A 27935-nucleotide genomic window follows, 5' to 3' on the forward strand; every position below is an offset into this window, starting at 1 on the left:
GCCTGCCTTCCCACCATCTGTCTCACTTTCAGCCCCTTTGCTAATCGCTCTGGTTTTCCCTTTCTGGATTAGTTCTGTTTCCCCCCGCAGGTTGCTTTGTACCACTTTCTGTTTCAAGGCATTTCTGAAACTATTCACATTTTCCTTCCTGCTGAGAAGCTGGGTTTAACTCCGCCTCCCTGACCGCAGCAAGAGACCTACCTATCTAACCACATTTTTATTACCTGTGTTCCCGAAGCTTCTTCCCCTCTCACCCATCAATCCCTTTCTTCCTGGTTTCTTTTGTTAATCTCCACATCCCGTGAGTTCTGCACCTCCCACCCTGCTCTATTACTCAACAGGAGGGTCTTCAGCTCATGATGCCACCTGCAACTCTGGTGTCCTTCCCATGGGGACCTGTGGTCCATGCCAGATCTCCCATCATGGCTTCCTATATCACACTTAGGTTTTCTTGCAAAACACCAACTTTTTAAAACTGTGATGGGACAATCAGCAGAGCTGTACTAAATCATTTTCTCCACTTTCATCAGTTATTAAATAGTGTCTGTGGATACCTCCATTGTTCCCTGAAATCACACAGCTGGCTGTAACATTCAAGCACTGCCACTTTACTGCACTGCTGCTTTACTGCAGCAAAGAAATGCCAACTTGTAAGCTCTGCCAAGTCCCAAAGCCAACAACACCGTATTCACAGCCATCTGAATGTAATATAAAATGTAATACCACCAAGCATGGTATTACAGTCACATTCTCTCATCCAGAGGTGCAGCTGTTTCTGCAGCAGGGAGTCACTGTAGATAACAATGCAGGGTTGGAATTCCCCTGCCACTCACTGCAACTACTGGCTCTAGCTCTTCCAGTTGTGCTACTGTCCCAGAGAGGCCACCTGACTATGGTACGGGCCATAGTGCCACGCTTGGAGTACACCTACAAAACATGTTCATGTCTAAAAGTCTAAACAGGGCCTATAAACATAACCAAAATAAGCCATGGCAAGTGCCGTGAGCATCTGTGAGGCATCGTGTTACTTCAGCAAACTATATATAAATTCAGGTTTTTGTTTTTTTATACGCATATAAAAATGTTGTATTTCACTTTAGGAGTTTATATCTGTTTGTCCATCAGGGCAAAGGAGGGTCCCAGCTCAGGGCAAGACTGAAAGCTGGCCAACCTTCTGCCAGTATTGTGTATGAGAGCCCTTGATTCCCAGATTCTCTGGTGTTTCTGCAGAAGGATTTGCGGTATTTCAAGCACATCCGTTGAAGTAGCATGGGGAGGCAGCAGTATGATTTCAATGGCTTCAGCAGCGCCCCAAACCCCGTCTTCAGCGGTACCAACAGAACTGGTTGCGGAGCTGCGTGTCGTGACCCAGCTCCCAGCACGTGGCGTGGGGACCAACCTTCCCCAGCGAGTTTCAGCGTGGAAAACGGAGGCACGGAACCACACCCTGGCTTGAACTGATGCAATGTTTTCGTACCAGGTCCGACCTGGAGGCCTGCAACTTCCCGGTGCCAAGTGAAACTGTGGGGTGCCGAGAGAGCAGCAAGCTCTGAAGCGAGGAGCCCTGCCAGTTCCTGGTGCGCACACAAGAAGGCGTAATGCCATGAAGCTGTTCCAAACACAAGGCAGGGCTCAGGATGCATTATTAGCACCACTGAGAGAAGCATGGGGGCAGTTTAGAGGTGCTGCGTTTCTTAGGCTCTGCCTAAAGGACCACGGGGCTTTGCTGTTACGGGGACAAACCCCAAACTCACGCAGCCCCACACAGCCCGCTCCGGCGAACGGGGTGGGGTTGGGACTTGTGAGGTGACTCGTGAAGGGACTCGTGAGGGGACACACTGAAGGTTTCAGGTGCTGGGAAGCAGGGGACAAACTTCATCCACCCGTCCCCTTCCCCACAGCTCCGTGTGGCCGCAGCCGCCCCGTCATGGCCCCGGCGGCCCCTGCCCGGGGAAGCGCTCGCCCGGCCTCCGGAAGCGCTTCCCGCCCGCCGCCGCTAAGATGGCGGTGGACACCGCCACAGAGCTCCTCTTCCTCGACACCTTCAAGCACCAGAGCGCCGAGGTGAGGCGGCGAGGATCGGCAGAGGGGGAAAAAAGGGAAAAAAGAGACCCGGGGAAGGGGTCCGCTGAGCAGGGGGGGTTCCTCAGCCTCCTGCCGGCCGGCAGCTCGGGGCTGGGGGACGGGGAGGTGAGGGAAGGGGATGGGGTCCGGGGGCTCCTTGTGGTGGGGCTGTGGGGGGAGAAGGAGCCGGGAGGAGCTGCTGCTGCTGCTTCTCCGGGGTTTTAGGGAGCGTTTGGGGGACCCCTGGGCTTTGTGCATCGGGAGCAAAGCGAACGTTTCGAGCCGGCTTCAGCAGGGGGAGGTTTTATAAATAAATACTGAATTTCGAGCGAGGCTCACTAACTAATAATCAAAGTGAGTAAATAGCTTGCTGCAGGGAGCCTGAGCATCCACGAAGATGCTGTGTTAACAGGGTTTGCCCAAGGCCTGGTCCTCCTTCCCCTTCAGAAGGGAGGATGGGGGCTGTGAAGGTGGGGGATATAAATCCTAGCGTAACCTGAAGGAAGCTCCGTGCATGGACGGGTACAAGGATGAAAACAAAGTGTTTAGAGCTAATGCTATGATTAAAAACAAACCAGAAGTCATTCTGGAGTCCTGTCTAGTGCCACATTCATGGATCCCCAAATATATTTCTACTTCTGCAATTTAAGACAGCAGTGGGTAGGACACCCTAGCTGTTCCCCATCTCCTCCAGCACAGTGCACACTCTTATTGAACGTTTTTTAATTCTCTAGGCTGTTTTCTGGCACTTTCAGTCTCACCAATGACTTTTTCATAACCAGAACCACACTGAGTTTTTATTAAAAACAAAGCAGTTAACGTATTGCAGAAAAGCCACCTTCCTGTTATGATAATTCTCCAGCTAAATGGATTGTCAGTCTTGCTTTGGAACTTACACTTAATGAGATGTAACCTTTAGTTTTCTAATGAAATTATTTATTTGGCTTAGCTATGTAGTTTAACATCTGTTGGGCAGTTCCACCACATATATATATATATTTAATATATGATCTGGAGAAAAAGGAAATTGGGTTCAGTTGTTAAGTGATGAAGTTGCTGCATGGGGGTCAAGGCATAGTCCAGTATAATTTCACCAGTTTTTCCCAGGGCTGTGCTGCTGGGGCTACAGCCTCCTTAGCAGCAGCCTTTCTTCAAAGTTTGAGTCCTGCAGGTGGTGTATCTTTCTGAGAGGCACAGCAGAGAGCTCCCACAGCCATCACCCCATGGGGGTTACAGCCACCCCATTCCTTTAATGAAGTTGTGCCTCCTGTCACAGGCTCCTTTTGTTCTACCTTCCTGACCAGACACCTCAGCCCCTGGGACAAGATACTGTATTTGTACACTAAAAGATGCAGGCATAGATATTTTTTCTTAAATTATAGCAGTATGTGTCATAAAGCACATGCTTAAGTGTTCCTCATAAAACTTTGCTTGTGATTATTTCTTCAGTTAATAGCTTTCTAAAAATCTTAGTACCTTCTTGCTTCGTGCTGATAATTTTGGGGTTTCTTTTGCTTTGTAATCGTGATGAAGGTTCTGTAACTTTTTACAGATGATAACTTTTCTAATTTTAATTTTTTGCTTATGTTGGTAGACAGATTTTTTTTTTGTTTTTAGTTTGCCAGTGCAGTCTTTGCTAATCCAGTTTGCTGGCTGGAAGCTGAGAAGCCTGATTCTGAGCTTCTGTTTGAGAAAGTCTTTATATTTGAGGTTGGGCATACGCTTTACATACCTAATAAAACCAATTTAGTTAGAGGAGACTTTCAGCATTAATTGTTTGGTGGTTACTACACAGGAAGTCACAGTGACCTTACGATTACTTCCGAGTTTGCTCAGGCTTTTAGGAGTGCTGCTGTCTTTACATTTGCTGTTTCTGTGTTGTAAACAGAAATCTCAGTTTCAAAAGGTTTTCAGATGTTGCAGAATTGGTAAACAAATGTCACATGGTGTTGTTTTTTTTTTTGTATAGGTCTAGCAAAACAGAATTATAGTATCACAATTATTACTGATACTAGGTGTGAAATTTCTAATTTCTGTATCTTTAAAATTAGAACACAGATTATTTTTCATAACTTTTTCATAATGTTTTTCATAATAAACTTGATAGGGTTTGTTTAAAAGGGAACTGTACACTTAGTCTTTCTTTCAATAATTAAAGTTCCAGTTTTTCTCTTTACCAGCGTACCTTCTGTTGAAGAAAAACTGTTCCTGTTAAAAAGATTCTCATAAACCACTGATTATGTAAATAAACCTGTAATGTTGTCTATAAAAAAGTGTCAAATATTTAAATAAGTGCCAGAAGATCATTTAAAAATCTTTTCTGTTTACCAGTGTTTAACATTTTACAGAATTGAATCCTATAATTTATTATGGTTGCAACCTTAGTTTGGTTAATAAAGACCATGTAAATATGTTACGTGGCTTCCATTTTACATTTCATCGGTTTTCTTTCTTCTTTGTTTTGTAGCAAAGTACCAATATAGATGTAGTTCGTTTCCCGTGCGTGGTTTACATAAATGAAGTACGTGTCATTCCTCCCGGAGTGAGAGCTCACACAAGTTTGCCTGACAGTAGGGCTTACGGGTAAGTGAAAGCTACAGGGTGTCTGGTTCAGGAAAACCATCCTATTAGTTTTCCCTCACCTTGTGTATTTCCATAAAACTTCCTGTCTAAAAAGGTAAAATGCATTTGTGTGTCTACTGCTCTCGTAATTACTTTGGGGAACCATTTAAACAGTAAAATTTGAAGCTTTTTCCTTGTTAGGCTTACTTGCTCTGATGAGGAGCTTGATGGGTTTAATTTTTGCCTTTGTTCTGTTTCCAGAGAGACATCCCCGCATACATTTCAACTGGACTTGTTTTTCAACAATGTCAGCAAGCCAAGTGCCCCCGTTTTTGATAGACTGGGGAGGTAAGTACTTGCACAGTTACTTCTTGACTTCATTTGCCACCTTTCTTTTTGTCTTCTTGAAGTTTTGAGTGCAGATAATGCACAATAGAAAATCTGTATCTGTTGTACTTTTCTCGTTTGGTCTGCCTTTTGCTAGTTTGTATTCTCCTTGCCCTTTTGCTCCAGTTTGTTTGGGAGGACGGAGGTTTGTGCTTCAAAGATGAGACAATTCTGTTATTTTTAGGCTTACAGAGCCCAAATGTATTGAGGAAACATGTGGAAATAAGTGTTTCTGTGCTCTTGTTTTTAGGAGCGTGTATTTGTTCAGTATTTTATTATTGGCAATTTCTGTAAATGTGCTTTATATTAATGGAAAATAACTTTGTTTTGCCTTTTTTTTTTCCCACTTTTAACAGCCTCGAATATGATGAAAATACTTCAATTATTTTCAGACCCAATGCAAAGGTAATGCAATGCCATTTAAACCTCCTTTTTTACGTGCCTGTCATTTGCGTATAAGCATGGTAATATGTGGTGTGTTGGAACTGAGTAAAACATTTACTGCTGAAGTTGTTGTTATAAAATCTGCCCGTAGTTCAGATACATACGACTTCAGAGTCTCCATTATGGATGCTGTATAAATTACATGAGTTGTAGAAGACTTGATTGCTTTACAATTCTAATTGAGATTGCCAGCAGAGGTATCCATTACTTATGAACAAAGATGAATCCGAATGTTACGGCTGCAGGCCACAACGAAGCACATCTTCCTCAGTTCTGTTTAGGTTTATTTCATTCTGATCAGTATGTTTGTGACCCATGGTAATGTTTTTTTTCACTAACTGGGTGTATAATACAAGCACGTAGGCTGTATTAGTTAGCAAACATATTGGAAGTAATTGAATGCTTTTGGAGAAAGATTACTTATTGGTTGTAATGATTGGTATGTTTAAAGTTTCCTTAGTTTTCAAAATGCGGGTTAGAAAGATCCTTCAATGTTCAGTTCTCCGTTCTTGCCTTTATGCAGATACTGATACAATGATAAAAACAACACAAAAGAAAACTTCAAAATAGTTACTTTATAAGTGCTTTTTCTTTCCTTTAAAAAACAAAACAGGTCAACACAGATGGATTGGTTCTAAGAGGATGGTACAACTGTCTGACTTTGGCAATATATGGCTCAGTTGACAGAGTAATCAGTCATGACAGAGAATCACCTCCGCCGCCTCCACCTCCGCCGCCTCCTCCCCAGCAACAGCCTGGTTTGAAGAGAAACCCAAAACATGGTAAGCCTTGTGAGAGGATGTAGTTTTTTTTTTTTTTTTTTTTTTTTTTTTTTAGAAAAAAGATATCAAAATTACATTATGGCATTTGAAAACACAGTTCTTTAACATCTGAGATTTCACTGGCCTTATTTTTCTAGCTTTTTGTCCATATTTTTGTATTTTCTTTTAGACTTATGCTGAATGATTTTGAGTAGACCACCCTTTTCTAGTCCTTTATTGGGAGTGGATTAATTGTTCTATTGCAAATAACTGAGGATCATCAAAATTCAGTAACCTGTGTGAACTCATTAATTTTATATGGTTATAATACAAAAAATAAGGTTGGAAAAGCATTAAAATCATAGAAAGAAAAACTGGAAGCCATAATTAGCTTTCCTTTTGTGGCTTGTATGTAACAGCATATTACAGAAAAGTGTTTGCTTTGCAAACACAAAATTTTGGCATTAGAATAGCCATGAATGGAGTTCATGAGTAGATTTCTACCGGACTTTTGGGTTTAGATTTAAAATTTTTCAAGGTACAGGTATTGTGCTGCCAAATTTGAATAGTTCTTATATTTTAATCTACTTCTCTCTTGTAAAATAATCCCCCCCCCTTTTTTTTTAGGTAACTTGTTGTTATTGGTAGTGGAATAGTCTTGCTAGATAGTGCTAAAGCCAAAAAAGGGCAATTAACCATGTTAATTTTGATCCTTCTTATGTTAAAAACATCTGTAGTGTTAACCTTGCTTATTGATGTAGTTCTTGTTTACATCAAAAGTGATTTCAGAAAACAGCCTCACGTACTGCAGAGGTAAAATACAGATTAAATAACAGCTGGGAGAACGTGTTCCTTTATCCAAAGTAGAACTAAAACCCTAAAATATACCATTTTTGTTCCTGCAATTCTATTGAATGCAAATTTTTGTTTTCATAATAAACATAGCTGATGGAGAGAAAGAAGACCAGTTCAATGGCAGTCCTCCAAGACCACAACCTAGGGGACCAAGGACACCTCCAGGCCCTCCTCCTCCTGACGATGATGAGGATGAACCTATGCCAGTGTCAGGTAGAACCAGGCTGTGTTTTATCTGCTGCACCAATGCTTATCGGAGTCAGAATTGTGTTTTGATGCCTATTGTGAGGTTTCCTGTCTTCTGTTACCCTGCTGGACAGATTCCTATTTTAGGGAAGGAATTTGAAAGAAGATCTGTTGGATATCTTAAATTATATCAATTAATTACTGATATTCTTAAACCTACCAACTCTTAAATTGATACATTCAATTAATATATTGATCATTATGCTGCTTGATCATACTGCTCATTCTATGAGTTTTTTGTTGCCTCTGTAATTTGTGGTCCTTCCCCTCCATCACTGTTTGCAGCTTCTGCTGAGTCCTCTGGAATCTCTAAAGTACTGAAAACTCCTTACATAATTCTTTACAATCTTGCTGAACTGCGTGATTGTTGCTTGAGTTCTGCCAAAACATTTGGAGATTTTCTTCAAGATGTTCTTTTGCACCTCCACAACGTGTAATGCAAAATTCTAAAATGTTACTGAGCGTTCAATTTCACAGAAGTACTCTTGATTTCTTAAACTCTGTATATTGTTTTTTAGTGGTTGGGGAAAAAGAAGATGATGTGGACCACAGGGAGGATTACTTCGAGCCCATTTCTCCTGACAGAACATCCATTCATCAAGAAAGCCAGTATTCTGATGAGGGAGAAGTGGAAGAAGACCAACCAGAAGAAGGAGATGATGAAGAAGATGTGGATGTTGAGGAGGAGGAGGATGAGGAAGAAGACGATGGGCATACAGTAGAGAGCATTCCTGATGAGGAAGAGGAGGAAGAAGATGAAGACGAAGATGAAGAAGATGGTGAAGAGGAGGAGGAAGGTGAAGGTAAGTAAAGTTACAAATAGATGAGGAAAAAATAATTTACTTTAAATTTTAAAGGCAGTACCATTACAATGACTAGGAGTATAGAAAACTGGGTCTCATTCTGCAATGGTCAGTGCACCATTGTGTCCCTTATGTATACTTCTGACATCTCTTGAGAACAGTAGGAATAGTTAATCCCTTACAGTAAATCTTCCTGTTGCTTTCTTTAAAAAAAAAAAACAACAAAAAAAAACAGATTTTATAGGTACTAATGAACATTGGATCTTATCTGATTTATTTAAAGAAGTAGGAAAGTGTGAAGCAAATTATTTCTCAGTTAACAAATAAAATTGTTTATGTAATAATATCAGTAGTTGTCATCTTGAATTATTCAAAGTTCCTGCTGATGTCTGTGCAAAATCTCAAGGTAGATCTTTAATGATAGGTAGAATCACAAGAAAATTGGACAATATTTTTGTAGTAATGTTTTTGTTTTTCTAAATGTCTCTCCTGTCACAAAAAATATTCTGTTGGCTGGAGCTTTCACTTAGAGCTGGGGAAAGAAAGGTTTTTGTATGGTAGCACATGATTGTTTTCTAACCAGTAATATTTGTATTAAATAGATTTTCTTATTTATTTTGAGCATCCTCTCAGCATTTATGAACTGGATTATCCATAATTAATTTTATTTCATAACTGAATCCTTTCTTTTTTAGGAGATGATGGATACGAGCAGATTTCAAGTGATGAAGATGGAATTGCTGATCTGGAACGTGAAACGTTCAAGTATCCGAGTTTTGATATTGAGTACACTCCTGAGGATCTGGCGTCTGTGCCTCCTGTGACATATGAACCTTTTGAAAGGGAGCTCGGACCTCTTTTGTACTTCAGCTGCCCTTACAAGACTGTATTTGAGAACGAAGTTGCTAAAATAAAGGACCAAGACCCGGAAAAAGAAAACTCGGGGGCAGTGGAAGCCTCCGTTAAATTAACTGAACTGCTGGAATTGTATCAAGAGGAAAGGGGTGCAAAGTGGGTGACTGCATTAGAAGAAATTCCGAGTTTAATAGTAAAAGGATTGAGCTATCTGCAGGTTAAAGACACAAAGCAGGACTACATAACCCAGCTGGTAGACTGGACCCTGCAAGCTTTAAACCTTCAGGTAGCTCTCAAGCAGCCCATCGCTTTGAATGTCCGGCAACTCAAAGCTGGGACAAAACTGGTGTCATCATTAGGGGAATGTGGGACGCAAGGAATAACGGCACTGTTGCAGGCGGGAGTTATTAATGTGTTGTTTGAGCTGTTGTTTGCAGACCATGTATCATCCTCCCTTAAGCTTAATGCTTTTAAAGCTTTGGATAGCGTTATCAGTACGACCGAGGGAATGGAAATGTTTCTGAGAGGTGGCGTAGATGTGCATGAAAAAAGTGGTTATCAGAAACTCCTTGAACTCATTTTGTTAGATCAGACTGTGAGGGTAGTCACTGCTGGCTCTGCAATTCTCCAGAAGTGTCACTTCTATGAGATTCTGTCGGATATTAAAAAGGTGGTCGATCAGTTAGCCGAGAGCACGCCTCCTCTGCCTAACCACACGGAGACAGAACAGGACCAGGACTTGGCAGGGCTTGACAGAACCAACCAAGAATATGAGAACGATGTGGAGGCTCCTATGGATATGGATCACCTTTTGGAATCTTCCAACATAAGCGAAGGAGAGGTGGAGAAACTCGTGAGTCTTCTGGAAGAAATCTTCCATTTGATGGAAACTGCTCCTCATACAATGATTCAGCCACCCGTCAAATCTTTCCCAACCATGGCACGCATTACAGGCCCTCCAGAAAGGGATGATCCTTACCCTGTCCTGTTCAGGTATGGTTTTTGCAAGGTCACTTCTCAGAATGTATTTCCATCAACTTGGTGTAGGTATTTCTAGGGATTTTTTTTTTTCTAGGTGTTTTACCTTGTATTTATTGGAAGATTCTGGATTGTTTTGAGAGAGTTTGATACTTGATATACTTGCTGTGTTGTTAGATCCTGGTCAGGCCTACCATGTGCATAGCAAAAAGTCCACCTCTTGCTGCTGCTGGTAGTGTGCTAGCTCCTCAGTTGCATTCGTAGACCTGGGTGGCTGTGCTGGGTGCTGCACGAGTGCGTATTTGAAAATTGTTGTGGATGGAAAGCATTTTTCATTTATCTTCTAAGAACGTGTCTGTGCATAAGGATAAAAGGAGCCTGGAATTACCTTTGTCTGTGTGCTGAGCTGGCAAAACAGAAGCCGGCGTGCTGTTCTGTCAGCGAGCTCAGTGTGCCAGAACGTGGGCAGACGAGTTGAGGCCTGTCTGCATGCAGCCATTTAAAGGATTCCCTGGGTTATTTCTCTGTTAGCAAGTTTCAGGCTAGAAAGTGTTTCTCTAAATGCTAACTAGCAGTTTTCTTTGATAGCAGCAGTGTAGGGTCACAGCTAAATGGAAGCATCTATAAGCAGTCTTCAAATCACCTCCTACGTACATGGTAATGACTGGTTTCTTACTGCATTAAATGTTTTAAATGCTCTATTAATGACGGTTCAAATGCAGCAAATTTAATAAAAGATAGGGTGTGGTTTTTGTGGGGCAGACGCTTGGTTTTGGTAATCAGTACTTCATATTTAGGGATTTGCTTCCTGTAAATATTCCAGCAACTGTTTTGTGTGCTTAGAATTTTGTACTACTTCCTAATTAGTCATTTCACTTAGTCCACAGAGCAGTAAGCACTGAATTAATTTTGTATTTTATTATTGTACTGTACTGGCAGATGGTTGTAACATTACTGATTATTTCCTTGTACTTTTTTTTTTTTTTTCAGGTATCTTCACAGTCACCATTTCCTGGAGTGCATCACTTTGCTGCTGTCTATTCCAGTGACGGGTGTGCACCCGGGTGTGCTCCAAGCTATACGCGACCTCCTGCGCTTCCTGGCGCAGTCCCAGAAGGGTCTCCTCTTCTTCATTTCCGAGTACGAGGCGACGAACCTGCTGATCAGAGCTCTCTGTCAGTTTTCCGATCCGGATCAAGAGGAAGGCCTCCAGTCCGATGGTGCAAACGAGGACACCTTTGCCCTGTGGCTCCTGCACTCGACGCAGACGTTACAGTGCATTTCAGAATTGTTTTGCCACTTCCAGCGGTGCACAGCCAGCGAGGAAACCGACCATTCGGATCTCTTGGGAACGCTTCACAACCTTTACTTGATCACCTTTAACCCTGTGGGAAGATCTGCCGTGGCTCACGTCTTCAGCCTGGAGAAAAACCTCCAAAGTCTTATCACTTTAATGGAGTACTATTCCAAAGAAGCTTTAGGGTAATTTATATTTGCATCCTTTAGGTTTTTACTTAAAAGTATCTCCCTTTTAAAAATATATTCAAAAATAGTATATCTAAAAATTTTGTGTTCTTTTAGACCACAATCTTTTAAAAAAAAAATCTTAAGTAGGACAATGTTACTGGAAATCAGGCCTGTCAGTTGTGATCAACTAACTACTTAATGCCCAGAATTTGTGGGGGTCATCCACAAAGGTGTTGTGATACAGGTCACACATTCATTTGTATGAAAAAATTCAGTTAGTAGGCATTTTTCATTCAAGTATAAGATTTCATCTTGAAACGAGCAGAAGATTTGGCTGGGAAAACCAGATGCTGTGCGCTGTTCAGGGGTGGGAATCTCTCAGTTCACAAAGTTCTTGTATGTGTTAAAAGCAGTTGTTTTTTCTGGACAGGCAGTCATACTACTTCAGGTAGCAGGGCTTTTAAAGCAAGATTGTAAAAAAAAAAGGGAAAGAAACTTAGGGGAAGAAGATTTGTTGGCTAGTTGACCTAGTTGACTCTAGTCAGTACTCAGGTCTCTTGTGGATGATAAATAAATGTAAATGAAAGCTTTCACTTCTCAAAAAGCACAGGAGATTATTTTTTTTTTAATAACCATATGGGGAAAGCCTTGCTGAAGGTATAAGTTCTGTAGGTAGATTTCTAGGTGTCAGAGATTGAAAATGTAAGAAATACCCAGTAGCATTAGCTGAGATCTAAAGGAAATTCTTATCGTTGTTCCAGAGACTCGAAGTCTAAGAAGTCAGTTGCTTACAATTACGCCTGCATCCTGGTTCTGCTGGTGGTTCAGTCTTCCAGTGATGTCCAAATGCTGGAGCAGCACTCGGCGCCTTTGCTGAAGCTTTGTAAGGCAGACGAAAATAACACCAAATTGCAAGGTAGGGCGTGTGTCATTATCAGCTGAATTGTTGGAATGTATGGGAGAAACCTTTTATATGTGGGTAATTGGCACTTCACAATCATCTGGTTTGGCTAATGCATATAATGAAATTCCTTTTCCAGCTGCATCTGATTAGTTGAGTCACAGAGATGATGTGCAGTTTTTTCCCCCTGTTAATGAGAGTTAAATAGGAAATTCTGCATAGTTAAATTATTTTTCAAGCAATAATAACTGCCATGAATTTTGGATAATTACAGGAAGTTTGAAATGGTTTCTGTGTTGAAAATAACTTAAGAGAGCAAATTTCAGTAAAAATGGGCTAACTAGTTAGCCAGCAGACTCTTACTTTTGTTTTCCTTGGTGATGTAGGCTTATGTATATACTAATAAATATTCCTGGGACTGTTTCCTGGCAGCTGGGCCAACTGGCATGGAATGATCGGGTCTCTGTTACTAAATCTTTTGACTTCCAAATTGTGATTTGGGTTATTTCTTCCTTTGTGTCGACTCACATGTCAGACCCAGATCATTTGGAATGGAGCAGATCAGAGAGAGCCCGCTGGCGACCATTCTGGCACCCAGACCTGAAGCTGCAGGGCTGTGCTCTGCGCTGCTTCACTGATGTGTGTACGTGTGCCAGCAGTTTCTCCCAAAACTTAAATGCTCCAACAGAAATCAGAATTCTTCAAAAATTTAGTTTAATTTCCCTTTCTGCCATTCTTTTATTTCTTTTCATCTCATCAGACTATTTCATGAGAAGTGAGAACTGGTTTATTAAATCATGAAATCAAGCTGAGAATAGTAGTTGATTCATAGCCATTCAACCTCTGAACCTTCCCATTATTCTGCCTATTTTCAGAAATAATGGGTTTTGAAACTTGAAATCTCTTCTCCCAAAGCTTGGGACATGCAAGTTATTCTGGATTAAGAGAGAATCTGTTAATGTGTAAAGACTTCCAGAGAGGATAGGTCTTACTGGTGCAGGGTACTGGATACATTTGGGCATTTAATAGGATGTTCATTTTCAGTTTGTAGTAACCTATTACGGATAACCTAAAGGGAATGTGTCCTTGTTCTTAATGACTTTTTATTTATTGGACAGTGGGACCATTACTGTCTTGTAGAAAATATGTCTAATTATAGATAACACAAATAATAAGCTGAAAATTGAGTGTTCAAGTTGACGAGCAAAATTTTGTGTGTGTACTCGGGGTGTACTGACTGTTCTAAAGTCTCGCTTTTGTTGATGATTTTCATCTGGCTACAGCTACAATGTTTGCCTCATGGATTTCACACTTGCACTTAGTACTCTTTGTGTGAATTAAGTGCATAAGGTTTTATGTTCATAGATGCACTGGCAAGTTATTTGATTAATTATGGGTAATCTTTTTTTCTCCCTGCAGAGCTCAGCAAGTGGCTTGAACCTTTGAAAAATCTTAGATTTGAAATAAACTGTATTCCAAATCTCATTGAATATATCAAACAGGTTAGTAAAATACAGATAGATGCTATCTTTTAGTTGTGCTCCGTAGGCTTATGCTTTTTTGTAGCTTTGATATTTTATATTACACATGTAGTAACATTTAAAAATATTATCTAAAATAGATGTGTTTATTAAAGCTTATAATCTAAGCCAGTTCTTGCTCTCAATTATACATATTAAAATAAAACTGCAGGTAACTGAGTACAAAACCTAGGGGAACCCCCTGGGATCCTAGGGACAAGAGATTATTAGCCTGAAGAGGGATCAGCATAGGAGTTTGAGTTCTCAGCTGCCAGATCTTGGGCAGTAATTCTGCAGGCAGAGACAAGTTGCTCTTCCACCTGTGTTGAGCAGGCAGCAGATCTTCATCTTGCAGCTTTAGTTAGGAAGGCTGAATACAGGATACTTTTTCAACAGAACATCTGAAAGGGGCTTCCAACTGCTTTCTCCTCAAGTTAGCTCCCAGAGGGTGCTTCTCTGCTTCCATAGATACCACTGAAATGCTTCCATTCCCTTCAACAGAGGCTGATATTAGTCAGTGAATGATAAAGGCATAATTACATGTATTTATGTATGTAGCTATATAATAATCTATATATTTTAAACACTAATTGTGTTTTGTCTGTAACTCATTTTCCAAGGCTTGTTCTGGTGGACTTGTTGTTATGTTGGTCATGTAGTCTCTTTAGAGCTCTTTGGATAGCTGCAGATTATCAGAATCAGTGTGTAGTGGACCTGTTTTTCAAAAAAGTGGAAAATGAATGGCAGTAAAATGAGTCTTCTGTAAGTTATGTTAAATTTGCTTGTTGGTGTAATTAAGCATCTTGGGTTGTTTAAGATTTGTTTAACAATCTGATAGTCTGACTGGAATGAAAGAATAGCCATTAAGCTAATAATGTATTTTTCATAAAGCCCTTCCTTGTAATACATTTTGATTATTTAAATTTTGTTTTTAAGAATATTGACAGTTTGATGACCCCAGATGGAGTTGGCCTTCCTACGGCCCTTCGTGTCCTGTGTCATGTAGCGTGTCCGCCACCTATGGTAGAAGGTATGGTAAATGTACTTCTACTGTTCAGCATAGAAATCTCAATTTTCTGAGTTTCTTACTTAAAAATGTCCCAAGTGTAACTGTGATTTCCCAGGAGGAATTAGATACACAGAGACTATTTTTTTTTTTTTTGTCTTTCTGTACAGGTCAACAGAAAGACCTGAAATGGAACCTTGCAGTTATTCAGCTCTTCTCTTCCGAGGGAATGGACACCTTCATCCGGGTCCTGCAGAAGCTGAACAGCATCCTCATTCAGCCTTGGCGACTCCACGTCAACATGGGCACCACCCTTCACAGAGTCACGACGATTTCCATGGCCCGCTGTACGCTGACGCTCCTGAAAACGATGCTGACAGAACTCCTGCGGGGCGGATCCTTTGAGTTCAAGGACATGCGCGTCCCGTCGGCGCTCGTCTCTTTACACATGCTCCTGTGTTCTATCCCGCTCTCGGGCCGCTTAGATAGCGATGAGCAGAAAATTCAGAATGACATCGTTGACATCCTGCTGACTTTTACGCAGGGCGTTAATGAAAAACTTACCATTTCAGAAGAAACTCTGGCAAACAATACTTGGTCTTTAATGCTGAAGGAAGTTCTCTCCTCGATTTTGAGAATTCCGGAGGGTTTTTTCTCTGGACTCATACTGCTTTCAGAACTCTTGCCTCTTCCACTGCCCATGCAGACAACTCAGGTATAATTTAGATTTATTTACTTTTTAAAGAATTTTTATTATGCATAACCCTTAGACCACTTTTGACCATTTTCTTAGTTGTAGAAAGAACAGATACATGAAAGGATGGATTAAAGTTTTTGTAAAGCGTTTATATTCACATAGATTCTTTGGAAATATGTTTCTGATGGAAAAAAAATTCTTATATGGAGGATTTTTTTTTAACAGTCGTGTTCTTCTGTCCCTTGTCAGATTATCTAGATTTATGTTGCATTACTCAAATGGTTGGCTAGGAAACCTCTGAATTTAACCCTGAATGCCAGACTCTCGGTTTATTAAGGCATGGTTCTTGAATTTGTGATCTTTAAGCATAAAAGATGTGACAACCCATGCTCCCAAAGGAGTTAGGAATACCTGATTTGTGGAACCGTGCCCTGTTATTTAGTGATATTAATGAAAATGGTGTTGCGTGTTTCTGATGAGGGCAATATCAGTGCTTATTATTTGTTTATACCTTGTGGAATTCAGTTTTTATGATAAAAGTCGAAAGGAAAAACCTCCTGTTCTTCTGTTCCCGCAGGTAATCGAGCCACATGATATTGCAGTGGCACTTAACACCAGGAAGCTGTGGAGCATGCATCTTCACGTTCAAGCCAAGCTGATCCAAGAGATAGTTAGATCGTTCTCTGGTTCTTCTTGCCAGCCTATTCAGCACATGTTGAGACGTATTTGTGTTCAGCTGTGTGACTTGGCTTCACCCACTGCTCTTCTTATCATGAGGACTGTGTTGGATCTGATTGTAGAAGACCTGCAGAGGTATTTTGGCTTCCTATTGCAAAGATTTTTTTAATGGAATATTAAATTTGCCCAGGTCCTGTGCAGGAGAGTTAGCAGGAGAAAAGGAGAAAAATACATTGAGAAATACTACTTATGTTATGAACAGAATGAATTCTCAGTCCAGTTCTCTATACCATGTCCTGATACTGCTTGATGTTGCCAATAAACCATGTCATACAGGTATTCAGTTTGACATTACGGAAAGTCTTTTAAGAAGGCTTTTTTCAGGTTGTCCCTACAAAGCCTTATTTATTCAGTGAACTGTTACAAGACTTATTTAAAATAAATAATAAAAGTTGACCTGATATCAGTAGAGGTGAAGTTTATATTACTGGGATTTGCAGTGAAGTCCCAGTAAAACAGGAACAGGGAAAACAGGGAAATGTAGATATTTGTAAGCTGGAGGAAGTTGAAGACTGCCATGTCAGAGGACATTGAAGCAATGAGTATTGTTTATTTAAAATCCTACTTATTCACATATAATTAGATAACTGTTTAAAAGCATATTTATCTACATATAATTAGATGCAGTAGTGTGTTAAATGCATCACTAATTTATGATGCAACAGAAAGATGGTTAGTGAAAGTTAAACAGCTTTTAAAAAGTACATTAAAGTGTAAGTTTACATACATTAGGTGTTTGTTTAAAATGTGGAATTATGACTCTTCTAATTATTTTTATAGCTTTTTCGATCATTTTAGAGCAGTTTTTCCTATGTATTCAACGTGCATTGATATCCTTTCAGCAACACAGAAGATAAAGAGAAACAATACACTGGACAAACCACTCGACTGCTTGCTTTATTGGATGCCCTGGCTTCAAACAAAGCTTGTAAATTGGCTATTCTGCATCTTATCAATGGAACTACCAAAGGTGATGAAAAGTATGCAGAAGTGTTCCAGGAGCTCTTGGCTCTAATGCGGTCAGCTGGAGACAACGTCACTCATCAACAGAGTGCTGAATATGTAACCTCTCTTCTGCAGTCCCTCTGCGATCAGGTATTTTATACATCTGATGCATAATGTGTGTTGACACTTTTGGGCAAAACTTTAAATTAGGTTATTCTTAGGTGCCTGGTTTTGTTTGTTTTTGTTCCTAAAGAGGGAAAAATACAACATTTTTAAAATACAAAAAGTAAGAAATTGTGTATGGTTGGCTGCTCTGGCGGACTTGCTGCCAGTCTTTTTGTTCTTGAACGTAAATCTTTAAATTTATGAAATCTCTTTTGTTCTGTGTGCACTGTTCTGGTAGCTCATTAGAGACCGTGGGCTGATTCCTCAGCTGAGAGCACAGACAGTCTGCATGCCAATGTCATTTCTCCTCCTCCCAGGGAGATTTTATAACATGGGCCACTGGTAAAACTTAAGCTGTCACTATTCACCTTTTGCTCAATTGAATAAATATCTGGATCTCAGCTGTCTAACTGAAACCTCTTAAACATATATTGCAAATCTGAAGGTATGGATGATAGGCTGCTGCCACGGTTAAAAAAAATAAAAATAAAAACAAACAAATCACACAGGAAAATTACAACAAAACACAGTCTACTAGAACAGAGTAGGAAATATTACCTGAAAACTGATTGATGGATGAGCCCAGTTGTTCTCTCATTTTTTTTGCATATATTTACATCCTTAATTATCTTACTACATGCATGTTTTTTTTTGGTTTGGTGCATTTATACAAATGATGGTTGAGCACTGGTCGGCAGAGATCAGTCAGCCATTTATATAAACAAGAGCTCTTTGCCTATGCAAATTCATTGTGAAAGTCCAACTTGTTTTATGCCACATAAAATATGAAGGGGATAGTAGATCTTAAACTTTGTAGGTATTGCTTAAAACTTCTGAATTTGGATGAATGTTTTAAGATCGAGGGACAGTTGGACTCTGTAAGCAAGGAGCTGAATGCAGAGATAAGATACTATTCAGTTACTCTGGCATTTAGTTGTGTCTTTGCCATCACTTCTCACTCTTTGAAGCTTTTGTTTTGAAAAATCAGTAATGGTTTGTAACCCTTGACAGAACCAAATTAAAAAGGATACACTGGATTAGTGTTTTAGTGTCAGTAATAACTGTCAAATGCTTGAATAAGGTGATAAAGGGGTAGTGAAAGAACCTAGTGTTGGTGACATAATGTATGGTTTATGCTTCTTGCTGGTGTGTCAGACGCAGCTATGTCTATCTTACTGTGTGTGTAATAATCACTTCTTGTAGGATATTGCCCTCATTTTGCCAAGTTCATCAGAAGGCTCTGTGTCGGAATTAGAGCAGCTCTCCAATTCCTTACCAAACAAGGATCTGCTGCCGTTAATTTGTGACAGCTTAATGGAAACATTAACCAATTCTGAGAGCAGTTACAGTTGTCTGCTGACCTGCATCCGAACAATGATGTTCCTTACAGAGCACGACTACGGCTTCTATCACTTAAAGAGGTACGGTATCGTAAGGTATCTCTGACAGCTTAGAGGTATTTAAAACTTCTGCAGTGTGAAATCAGATGTCTAGAAAGACAGGTGCTAGAATGACAACATTTAGTGAGAATCCCTAAAACTTTAGTGTTTAAAATGCAGAAAAATAACATTGGGAAAAACACTTATTTTTAATAACCAAGTGCTCATATTTCTCATATGAAAGTTTCTAAACACTGAGTTCACTTTTTGGTCACTGTAAAGAAAAAGTGCTGAAGCTTTTTTCACTTCCCCTACAAAAAGTATATAGCACACTGAGTAACACACTGTTGCATGTAGCACACTGAGTAAAAGATCACTCTATCTAGCAGGAAATGCTGAAGACAAGGCATCTGAACTCTCATTTCTGTTTTGAGGCTTCAGTGTTATACTCAGGTGTTTTTTTTCCTGTGTTTTTCTTTATTTTTTTTCTCTTTCACTTGAGATTTTACCTATGAATCATTTCTGTAGTGGGCACGCAGGAGCGCTTTCTTTTAAGAAGCAGATAAAGCATTGGGGGAAAAAAAAAAAAGCTTGTCTTCCATTTCCTCCCACCCCAAGGCTGGAGAATTAAAATGAGATCCAGTGCTGGTGTCCTTTCCTTTTGAGTAAGGCAGTAGATACAGCTATCATCTGAGACATTGAAGAGCTGTACATTGTTTCCTCTGTTTTAAGGGAATTCAGTTTGGATGAAAAAACTTTCCCAGAGAGTTTTAACCACCAGGCAATTAGGGCTTTTGAAATGGGGATTTTTTTTAACTATTTCTATTAAGTCCTCTCCCTTTTGAACAGAACATGTACATACGGGGACAGTACTGCGTTGTTTTGGCACTTCTCCCTGTCCTATATTTGGACCTGTTTCTGCCCACCAAAAGTGAGGTGCAGAGAGGCAAGAAGGGTGCGAGCTTCCTGAAAAGAGAGAGGTAGCATCTGGAGCCTTGCCAATAAAAGGCTGCTCAAAACACTCTTCTAAGGGTTGTTACAGAGCTGTGCTGCTCAGTCTTCAACAAGCTACACAGCCTGTAGATGAAAAATAAGTAGGCTAAAGATGCTGTGGTTTCTGGGACTCCCATGTGTCTATCTGTCAGCTTCAGTGCATGGCCTTGCCATTTCTGATTATGCTTCTGGTTTTGTTGCTGCAGTTGGGCATTGTAGGATTCAGTGAAACTGCAAGCACAGTCCTGCTTTATACACAAGGCACTTGTGCGAGCCAAAGCTTCTGTACTCCTGCCTTTCCCCCACAAGGTGGAAGTCCAGTTTCAGGCAGGTTTTCGAGATATTGTTGTACTGTGTGTAGCTGTGTACGTGCAGGCTGAAATATCTGCAGACAGCCCTGGTGAGAACAGTAGGATAGAGAGAAAGCAATGAAGTTCCAGCTTTGTAATCAAACCCCAATTTCATAATTATTAATTGTACCAAACTTGTTTTGCAATATATATTGTTTTCTTATAAGAAGTTACAGCAGGGTGGTCACAATGTATGCACTAAAAAAGTATTTTCTCTTTTTATAACAAAACAGCTCCCTAAGAAAACACAGCAGTGCTCTGTACACTGTATTAAAGCGAGTAATCACCAGTTTCAGCAAAGACACAGGGGAACTGGCCTCTTCTTTCTTGGATTTTATGCGGCAGCTTCTAAACTCGGATACACTGGTGAGTGAGTATGGAATAGTTAGACAAACACAGCTGCGTTTCTCTGAAATTGCAGGGTGAGATGCATTTGGGACCTATGATCTCAGAAAGCAGGTGACTATTTAGATTGCTGAGTCTGGCTTTTCTATGAGTAGTGTTAGTGCCATCTTCATTTTGTAATGAAATCTGTGAAAGCTGGGCAGAACATATGTTTAATAAATAAAAGCTTGCTTTCAGCAGGAGAAAATAGCATAATGATTCTTGAGGAGAAAAGTGCAATTATTTATTTTCAAGCTACAAATGAAGTATTTCGAGAAGTCACGCTGGCAATACAAAAAAAAAAAAAGACCCTAGCAAGCATTCCATGTGGCAGCTCTGTGCAGAAAATATGTTTGTGTAATTGGTGAAACTGTGAATTAGTTGTACTGGCTTTCCTAGGCGAATAGTGTGCTGCTGCATCCAGGTTCTGATTTGATGGGGATGTGTTAGAGTAGCTGTATTGCTATGTAGCATAGAAAGTATGACAAATATAATTCAGTAGTATACAAAAACTACTAACACGTAGTATAGAAAGAAGTTTAAAATAATGTTAGTTCTCTGATACAAACCTCAGCTTATATGGGAAAGGATTGGATTCATTTTGATGCAGCAGTTGAACTAGCCTATGGAAATGGACTTAATTAAAAATATTTCTTGTGATTATTCTGCATATAAAATAACCTTTCCTTCCTTCAATTTCTCTAATTTATGTTTGAGGTCTAAGGGGTTTGCCATCTAGAAGTATAATAAATATTTAACTCTACTTATTTCCCGCCCCTCATGTTCTCCAGGGATGCTGTGGAGATGATGGGAGCCTGATGGAAGTAGATGGAACTCACCCAGGCAGAACACTGGGTCTGACCACCGCGGAGTTAAAACATCTTCTGCAGAGCAAGGAGGAAACCCCAGAAAACCTACTGCTTGATCTGGAGAAACATGTTATGGTAAAAGTTCTTGGATAATCGGGTTCACATTGCAATCTGGTATCTGCCTCTGATTTTAGAACAATATAGACCATTGCTTCTTGATGAAAAGGATGTGCATTTCTGTAGTATACGTTGCAGAATTAAGAATAGCTGTTGTTTTAAGAAGCTTCAGGTAGGGTTGGGATGCGATTGTGCTGAGAGTATTTACACAACATAGAAGCATAGATAACTGTGTGATAAAAGGCAGCGAATGCACACGAGAAAACACTGGCTACTGCTGAGAAGACTGTTATTGTAATAAAGGACAAGGAATCCTGTTTCATGTAGTATTTTTATAAATAATTATAAAAAATATTTTTTTGAGGAGGGGAACAAATTCTGTCTTGTAATTTGTTAACTTAGGATCGTTCTAAGGAAGACGATGGCCTTGAATCTTTGCTGGACAACATCGTTGGCGTCAGGCAAATGTTGGAATCAGCAGGTGATTCTTGTCCCCTGAGTGACCAAGATGTGGAGCCTCTTCTTTCTGCACCAGACTCTCTTCAGAATTTGTTTAACAACAGGTAAAGCAGATAAATGTGTGGGCGTACAGCCTGTGATTTATTTAATAGAACGCAATCATTTATGCATTTTATATTACAAATAGGATCTCTATAGAAGAGATGTTGCTACTCCCTACTAGTCCTAGTGTATTTAATTCCATAAAACTATCAAGGATAGGGCAGCAATATTTCCCCTGGGTTCCGTGGTGCTGCTCGTGCTTGCGTTTGGCCGTAGTTCATAATCCCACAGGCATCAGACATCTGTCTCATTGCAGGACTACCTACGTGTTGGCAGACGTGATGGACGACCAGCTGAAGCCCATGTGGTTCTCACCCTTCCAGGCTGAAGAAATTGAGACTGACCTGGATATGGTAAGGGGCTTCATCAACGTTATTGAAGGGGATTTAAATATCAGGCTAACCTGAGCTAGTAGCGTTGTTTCCTTCGCTCACCCCTGTAAATTGACCCACATAAAGGGGGGCTGGCGTTTGTTAAAGGTTGTCATCAAACGCCTCCCAAGTTCACGTGGAAGTAGCCAAAGAATTGGCACCTTCTGTAGCCCTCTGATGTAGGAGGGGGTTGCAGTTGTTGCATCAGTCCTAACCTGCTTTTGTGTTGCTGCTGGGTCTTCTCAGTAATTTGTGTTAAGCTTAAACAAGGAATAGGATTTATCTTCTCTTTTCCTTGCTCATCTTCTGTCCTTGGAGCAATATTCGAACAGCCTGATAGCTCTCCTCTGTTTCAAAATCTTTGCTCTGACATGAACAAGGGGGGGAAAAAAAAAAAGACAGTAAAAAAAAAAAAAAAAAAAAAAAGGAACTACATGCACAAAGTTTTCACAAATAACTTTTTTAAAAACTAAGCTGTTAATGCCTTAGCTTGGTTACTTTCTGTTGACTTCATTGCCTTCCTTTTTTAGCCTTACTTTTTAATATTGCACAGACACTTTTTTATTTTTTAAGCAAAACCCAAACTGTTCATTCCCATATAAAAGCAGCACTGATAAATTTCTGGAACTGTAGCTTAAGAGTGCTTTACCGTAAGTCATTTAGTGACAAGACAGGCATTCAGACTTGAAAGTTTAGCCCTTAACTTAGAACCTTTAAGACAATTTTGCTGCAGTTCTGCTGCTCTTTTTGTTTAATTTCTGCTGCTTTTAATTGAGCCACACTACTGCATTAAAAGGGAGAGGATCCTCTAGCAGGAGGACCTCCAGAGTAGTTTTGGGACCCTTGCTGAATCTCATCTGTCCTGGTGCAGCATGTTTTCTTCTTCAGAGGTGCTAGTGATGATTGTTGTGATAAAACACCCTCTGTTACTGCAGGTGAAAGTTGACTTAATTGAGCTGTCAGAGAAGGGCTGCAGTGACTTCGATTTGCAAGCTGAGTTGGAGAGGTCATTTTTGTCAGAACCATCATCCCCTGGCCGGACAAAAACCACAAAAGGTTTCAAACTTGGCAAGCACAAGCATGAGACCTTCATAACTTCAAGGTAAGATGAGTTTAATGAGTAAATAATTAGTATGTTTAGCACTTTTTTGTATATTCCCAAAATGTTGAATACCTTTTAAATGGTGTCTCCAATATGAAGAATATTTGACTTAATAAATTTTTCTGTTAATTAAATAAACTGTGGTTTGTCGTGACAGTGGGAAATCTGAATACATAGAGCCTGCAAAGAGAGCTCACGTTGTGCCGCCACCGAGAGGAAGAGGCAGGGGAGGATTTGGACAAGGAATCCGACCGCATGATATCTTCCGTCAGAGAAAGCAGAACACCAGCAGGCCGCCCTCCATGCACGTGGATGATTTTGTTGCTGCGGAGAGCAAAGAAGTCGTCACTCCGGACGGGATACCACCAGCCAAAAGGCCACCGAAAGTGTCCCAGAAGATTTCTTCACGTGGTGGGTTCTCAGGGAATCGTGGAGGACGGGGAGCTTTTCACAGCCAGAACAGGTTCTTTACCCCACCTGCTTCAAAAGGTACGTTTGCTCTTCTATCAGAGTTGTAGTAACTGAATGCTTAAAATGCTTCGGTAATACTAGCCCGATCTTCCAGCAATTAATCACCCCTGGCATGTGATGTTTTGGTCCCAGTGTATCTGGGAAGGAATGAAGTTGTTTGGCACTAAAAAGGTTCTCTCATGTGCTGTGGAATTGAACTAAACTCTTCTCTCTTACAAAGAGTTAGCCGTTTTCTTTCTGATGTCACGGTTTTGTGTATAGCAACTGTTGAAGTGTTTCACAGATGCAGTCATACACTGACAATACAATACAAAGCCCTACCATTTTTGATGTGGTAGTTCCTGAAATCAAACCTCAAAATCCATCTCTGGATTTAAATGGGGCTTGAATAAAAGGATGGAAGATTCTGACAGGAGCAAGGTGCAGTTTGATTGAACCTGGAGATTCTAGTTACAGAGTGCTAAGTTTTTTCATATACAGACAAGGTTGCATTCCTTTCCTTTCCACCTGACAATTAAGACAAATCTACACAGTGGAAACCAAATATTTTAATTTATAAAAGTTATACATACTAGGATTTACTTTACCACAAACACTGCTACATATACTTTAAGGTAAAGTGTAGGATTATTTACCTTAAAGTATAGGGGTCTATCTCAGTACACTAGATAATGTGAATTAATGTGAATGTTTTTAAAGCTTGACTTCATGTCTGGAAGGTAGATATTGTACTATGCACAGGATCAGGGGAAAATAACTTACACTTTGAGTTAAAATAGTGAGGGTAAGTTGATGCAGAGTAGCATTATCTGTCTGAGTTATGTAAATGCTACGTTTATCCACCCTGAATATCACAAAGGATTAAAATGGAAAAAAAAAAAAAAGATTTGCTCAAGAGCGTGCGTTTTTTCTCTCCCCATATCTAGGAAATTACAGTCGCCGTGAAGGCGCTCGAGGCTCAAGTTGGAGCGCCCAGAGTACGCCCAGAGGAACCTACAATGACAGTAGAGGTGGTCAAAGCAATTTTAACAGGGGTCCACTGCCACCACTGAGACCATTAAGTTCCGCAGGTACATGGTATTCATATGGGCATCGAACTATAGAAAATTCCTTGAATTTCATTTTTGCTTTACAAATGAAACCGTGCAAGGATGCTGCAGACACCTTGAAATTCAGCAAATGCTTTAAGCATATATGAACAGTTGTCACTGAGACTGTCAAACCCGTACTGTCGTAAGAACTGTCCTGTAACCCGTAAGACTTGCTGAATTGAACGCTTGAGCGCAGAATCTTAATTTTGCAATCGGTTTTTCGCAGTTCAGTTGTCTTCGTAGCTACGCGGTAGTTACAGAGCCAATCAAAACAAAAGCGCTTGCCTAAAAGAAAGGTGAAAATTGAAAGGAGAAAACAGACCCAGTTCGTGTCTCGTCTTGATTTCGTTTCTTATGCTTTCACAGCGCCTGCTACGCCTAGGCTTTTTTTTTTTTTTTTTCCAACTGAGTATACTTTTCTTTGCTTTAAGGCTACCGACCGAGTCCTCGCGATCGTGCTTCCAGAGGCCGGGGAGGAATTGGACCATCTTGGACAAGTGCTAATAGTAGTAGCAGTGGTGGCTCAAGAGGGAAGTTTGTTAGTGGAGGCAGTGGAAGAGGTCGGCATGTGCGTTCCTTCACGCGATAAAATGAGACCTAACGGAACAGCCCAACCGCGTGGACTTCTGTGAGATGACAAAGAAAACGGAGGCACTAAAGGACCAATTCAGAGTTGGTGGGATCCGGAGGACACCAAGAGAATATTTTTGTCTGAAGAAGAGTTTTTGTTTGATACAAGACTTGAAATTTCAATAAAATCCAAGACTTTTTTGTGTACAATTGTAAATTTTTTTTTGTTCCTTTTGAAATAATGTTTTAACTTTTTTTTTTGTGGACAGTAGACAACATTCAGTAAAGAACCTCGTTGAGTTGACTTGAAGGACTTTTAAAAAAAAAAAATCATTGTGCCAAAAGAAAGGTACAGGTGTTTTGTGTGTGACTTATTACTGCAAGAAAATTAAAAAAAAATCTATGTAAGGCAATTCTAGTTTCTTTCTCTCAGGTTTAGAGCCACTAGCCCTTGTTTTAGCCAGTCTCAGTTGTTAATGATTGAGGTACGTCTGAGAGCAGTTGAAGTAGCAGGTGATAGAAGATTGACTGAAATGAATCAATCTGTGAAAGAATGCAAACATAATTGTAATTTATATGGGTTTTGTTGTATGCTTTTGGTAACATGAGTAGATGCTTGGGTAAGATCTTGTTCCTGTTAAAAATCGATGAAAATGCGTCGTTCTCTTCAATGAGTAAGAGAACGTTCTAGTATTTACAACTCCAGTTCATGCATCAGGAGCAGAAGTCACTTTGTTGGAAAGCAGAGTATGGATGCTTTAAGGTGAAATGTTGGGAGTCTGGAGTTCATGATGGTTGCCTGCCGATCTGCTGACTGAAGCAGAGGAGAGGGCACAGGCATGGAAAACCGAGCAGTAAAGTTAAACTTTCCCTTTGAATAGATGGTTTGGATTTTTGTTTCTGTAATATTTAGATACATGGCAAAGAAGAAAAACTTTTGAGATGTAGAAATTCATGAAGAGATGTTACCAGTAGATCCGCCTCTGAATTTACTCTCATGTTACACTTGTGTTATCTGAGCTCCGTGGGATTTCTTAGAAGTAACCAGTTCTCAATCATCCTTCACTGCATTTTTGGATGGGGTGAGGAGTGGTAGCTCTTACTGAAGGCCATGCACCATTTTTATTTTGATTTTTTTTTTACAAGCTCCGCTGTCAGCTGAGCTTGATTGTCACTTATGCTTTGGTTTCTTGCCATTGTGGAAGTGCTATAAAGGGGTCAGCTTCTGCTTAAACAAAGCCCAGTGCCAGTGTCCTTGTTTTAAGTAATCTTGACTTCTGGTCAGCTCGTCTGTTTGGAATCAAACTAACCACCCATTTGAATTGTTTCTAAAATATGATCATACTTCAAGTCGGATTTTTTTTTACCTTTATGCTGGTTGGCTAAATAAGGACGTGTTCTATTTGAACCATTTTGTGCACGCTTTCTCTGAGGAGACTTTGGGCCGTAACGTCCCCCCGCTGGAGGGCTGTGCACAAAGCGGGCATAGCCCGTGAGAGCAGTAAGCTTCTGCTGATTGGGTGCAGTGAAAGGGAATAATACCGGATCACAAAGGTTTAAACATTTAACGTTGTGTAAAGTGACATGAACAAAAATCAAATTTCTGAACGGTAAAAATAACACAAAGATGTAATCTGACCAATACTGCAATTATGACTGAAATGGGTGGAGCTCTCAGACATTACAGCTATTAATGCTATTTTTTTTTTTTTTTTTTAAGGAGCAGCATCAGTATTTTTCAAGCTGACTTGCTCCTTTAGACCACGTGTTGAAGGTTCTTTGTTTTTTTTTTCTGGAAACTTTACTGTGTTTGAAACTAGCAGGGATATGAATCATTCGTTTTCTGTCAGGGAATTTGAAATGAAAAGTGTCAGGCATGGAATAAATATGTACATATATAGTATTTGTTCTTGAAAGTTTAAAATATATGGCATGTCACACTAATCATTTTCAAACTAGGAGGAAATAAAGGGTTGCTTAAGTTGTTTAAGATGTATGCAATCTGTAAATTTAGTCAAACTGGAAAAAGAAGTATATGTCTTAACGCATTTAGTTCTGTAGCCCTTCACTGCAAAGCGGTTCCTTTCCTGGATAAATCCAATGTGAAATAATGCTGTTTAAAACTGACTTCTTTGGTTTGACTCTTGAAACTGGAATCCTTCCATGATTAAACACCATTCTAAGCATTAAATTTTGCTTTTTATACCATGCCCGAAAATGAAATGTTCAAGTTCTGTTTCCTACATGGAGTGCTAAAGCAGTGGAAGCTAATAACAATGACAAAACCCTGTTTAGTGATCCCTACACTTACCCACTGAGCAAAACACTGAGCAAGTAAAGTAG

General features: G+C 40.1%; 1 protein-coding gene across 1 annotated transcript; it reads left to right on the forward strand.

The window, feature by feature from the left end:
- Positions 1-1394: 1394 nt before the first annotated feature.
- On the forward strand, positions 1395-27802 carry VIRMA (vir like m6A methyltransferase associated). The gene is made up of 24 exons (XM_027452477.3): positions 1395-2064; positions 4532-4647; positions 4888-4974; positions 5370-5418; positions 6071-6239; positions 7164-7286; positions 7838-8122; positions 8818-9970; positions 10946-11437; positions 12184-12338; positions 13743-13825; positions 14780-14873; positions 15020-15564; positions 16124-16359; positions 17127-17379; positions 18598-18815; positions 20350-20482; positions 21292-21444; positions 21829-21989; positions 22244-22340; positions 23294-23460; positions 23618-23949; positions 24858-25001; positions 25454-27802. The coding sequence occupies exons 1-24, from the start codon at positions 2002-2004 to the stop codon at positions 25609-25611; spliced, it is 5466 nt and encodes a 1821-aa protein (XP_027308278.3). The 5' UTR covers positions 1395-2001; the 3' UTR covers positions 25612-27802.
- Positions 27803-27935: the final 133 nt, after the last annotated feature.

Source organism: Anas platyrhynchos, chromosome 2 (genome assembly GCF_047663525.1).
Source record: "Anas platyrhynchos isolate ZD024472 breed Pekin duck chromosome 2, IASCAAS_PekinDuck_T2T, whole genome shotgun sequence".
Lineage (NCBI taxonomy): Eukaryota > Metazoa > Chordata > Aves > Anseriformes > Anatidae > Anas > Anas platyrhynchos.

Excerpts from the sequence above, each read along its gene's own strand:
- VIRMA (XM_027452477.3), top strand. The coding sequence starts at position 2,002 with ATGGCGGTGGACACCGCCACAGAGCTCCTCTTCCTCGACACCTTCAAG. Across the intron at positions 6,240-7,163 it reads GAAGAGAAACCCAAAACATG|CTGATGGAGAGAAAGAAGAC; the intron begins GTAAGCCTTGTG and ends TAATAAACATAG. Across the intron at positions 21,445-21,828 it reads ATCTGGAGAAACATGTTATG|GATCGTTCTAAGGAAGACGA; the intron begins GTAAAAGTTCTT and ends TTGTTAACTTAG.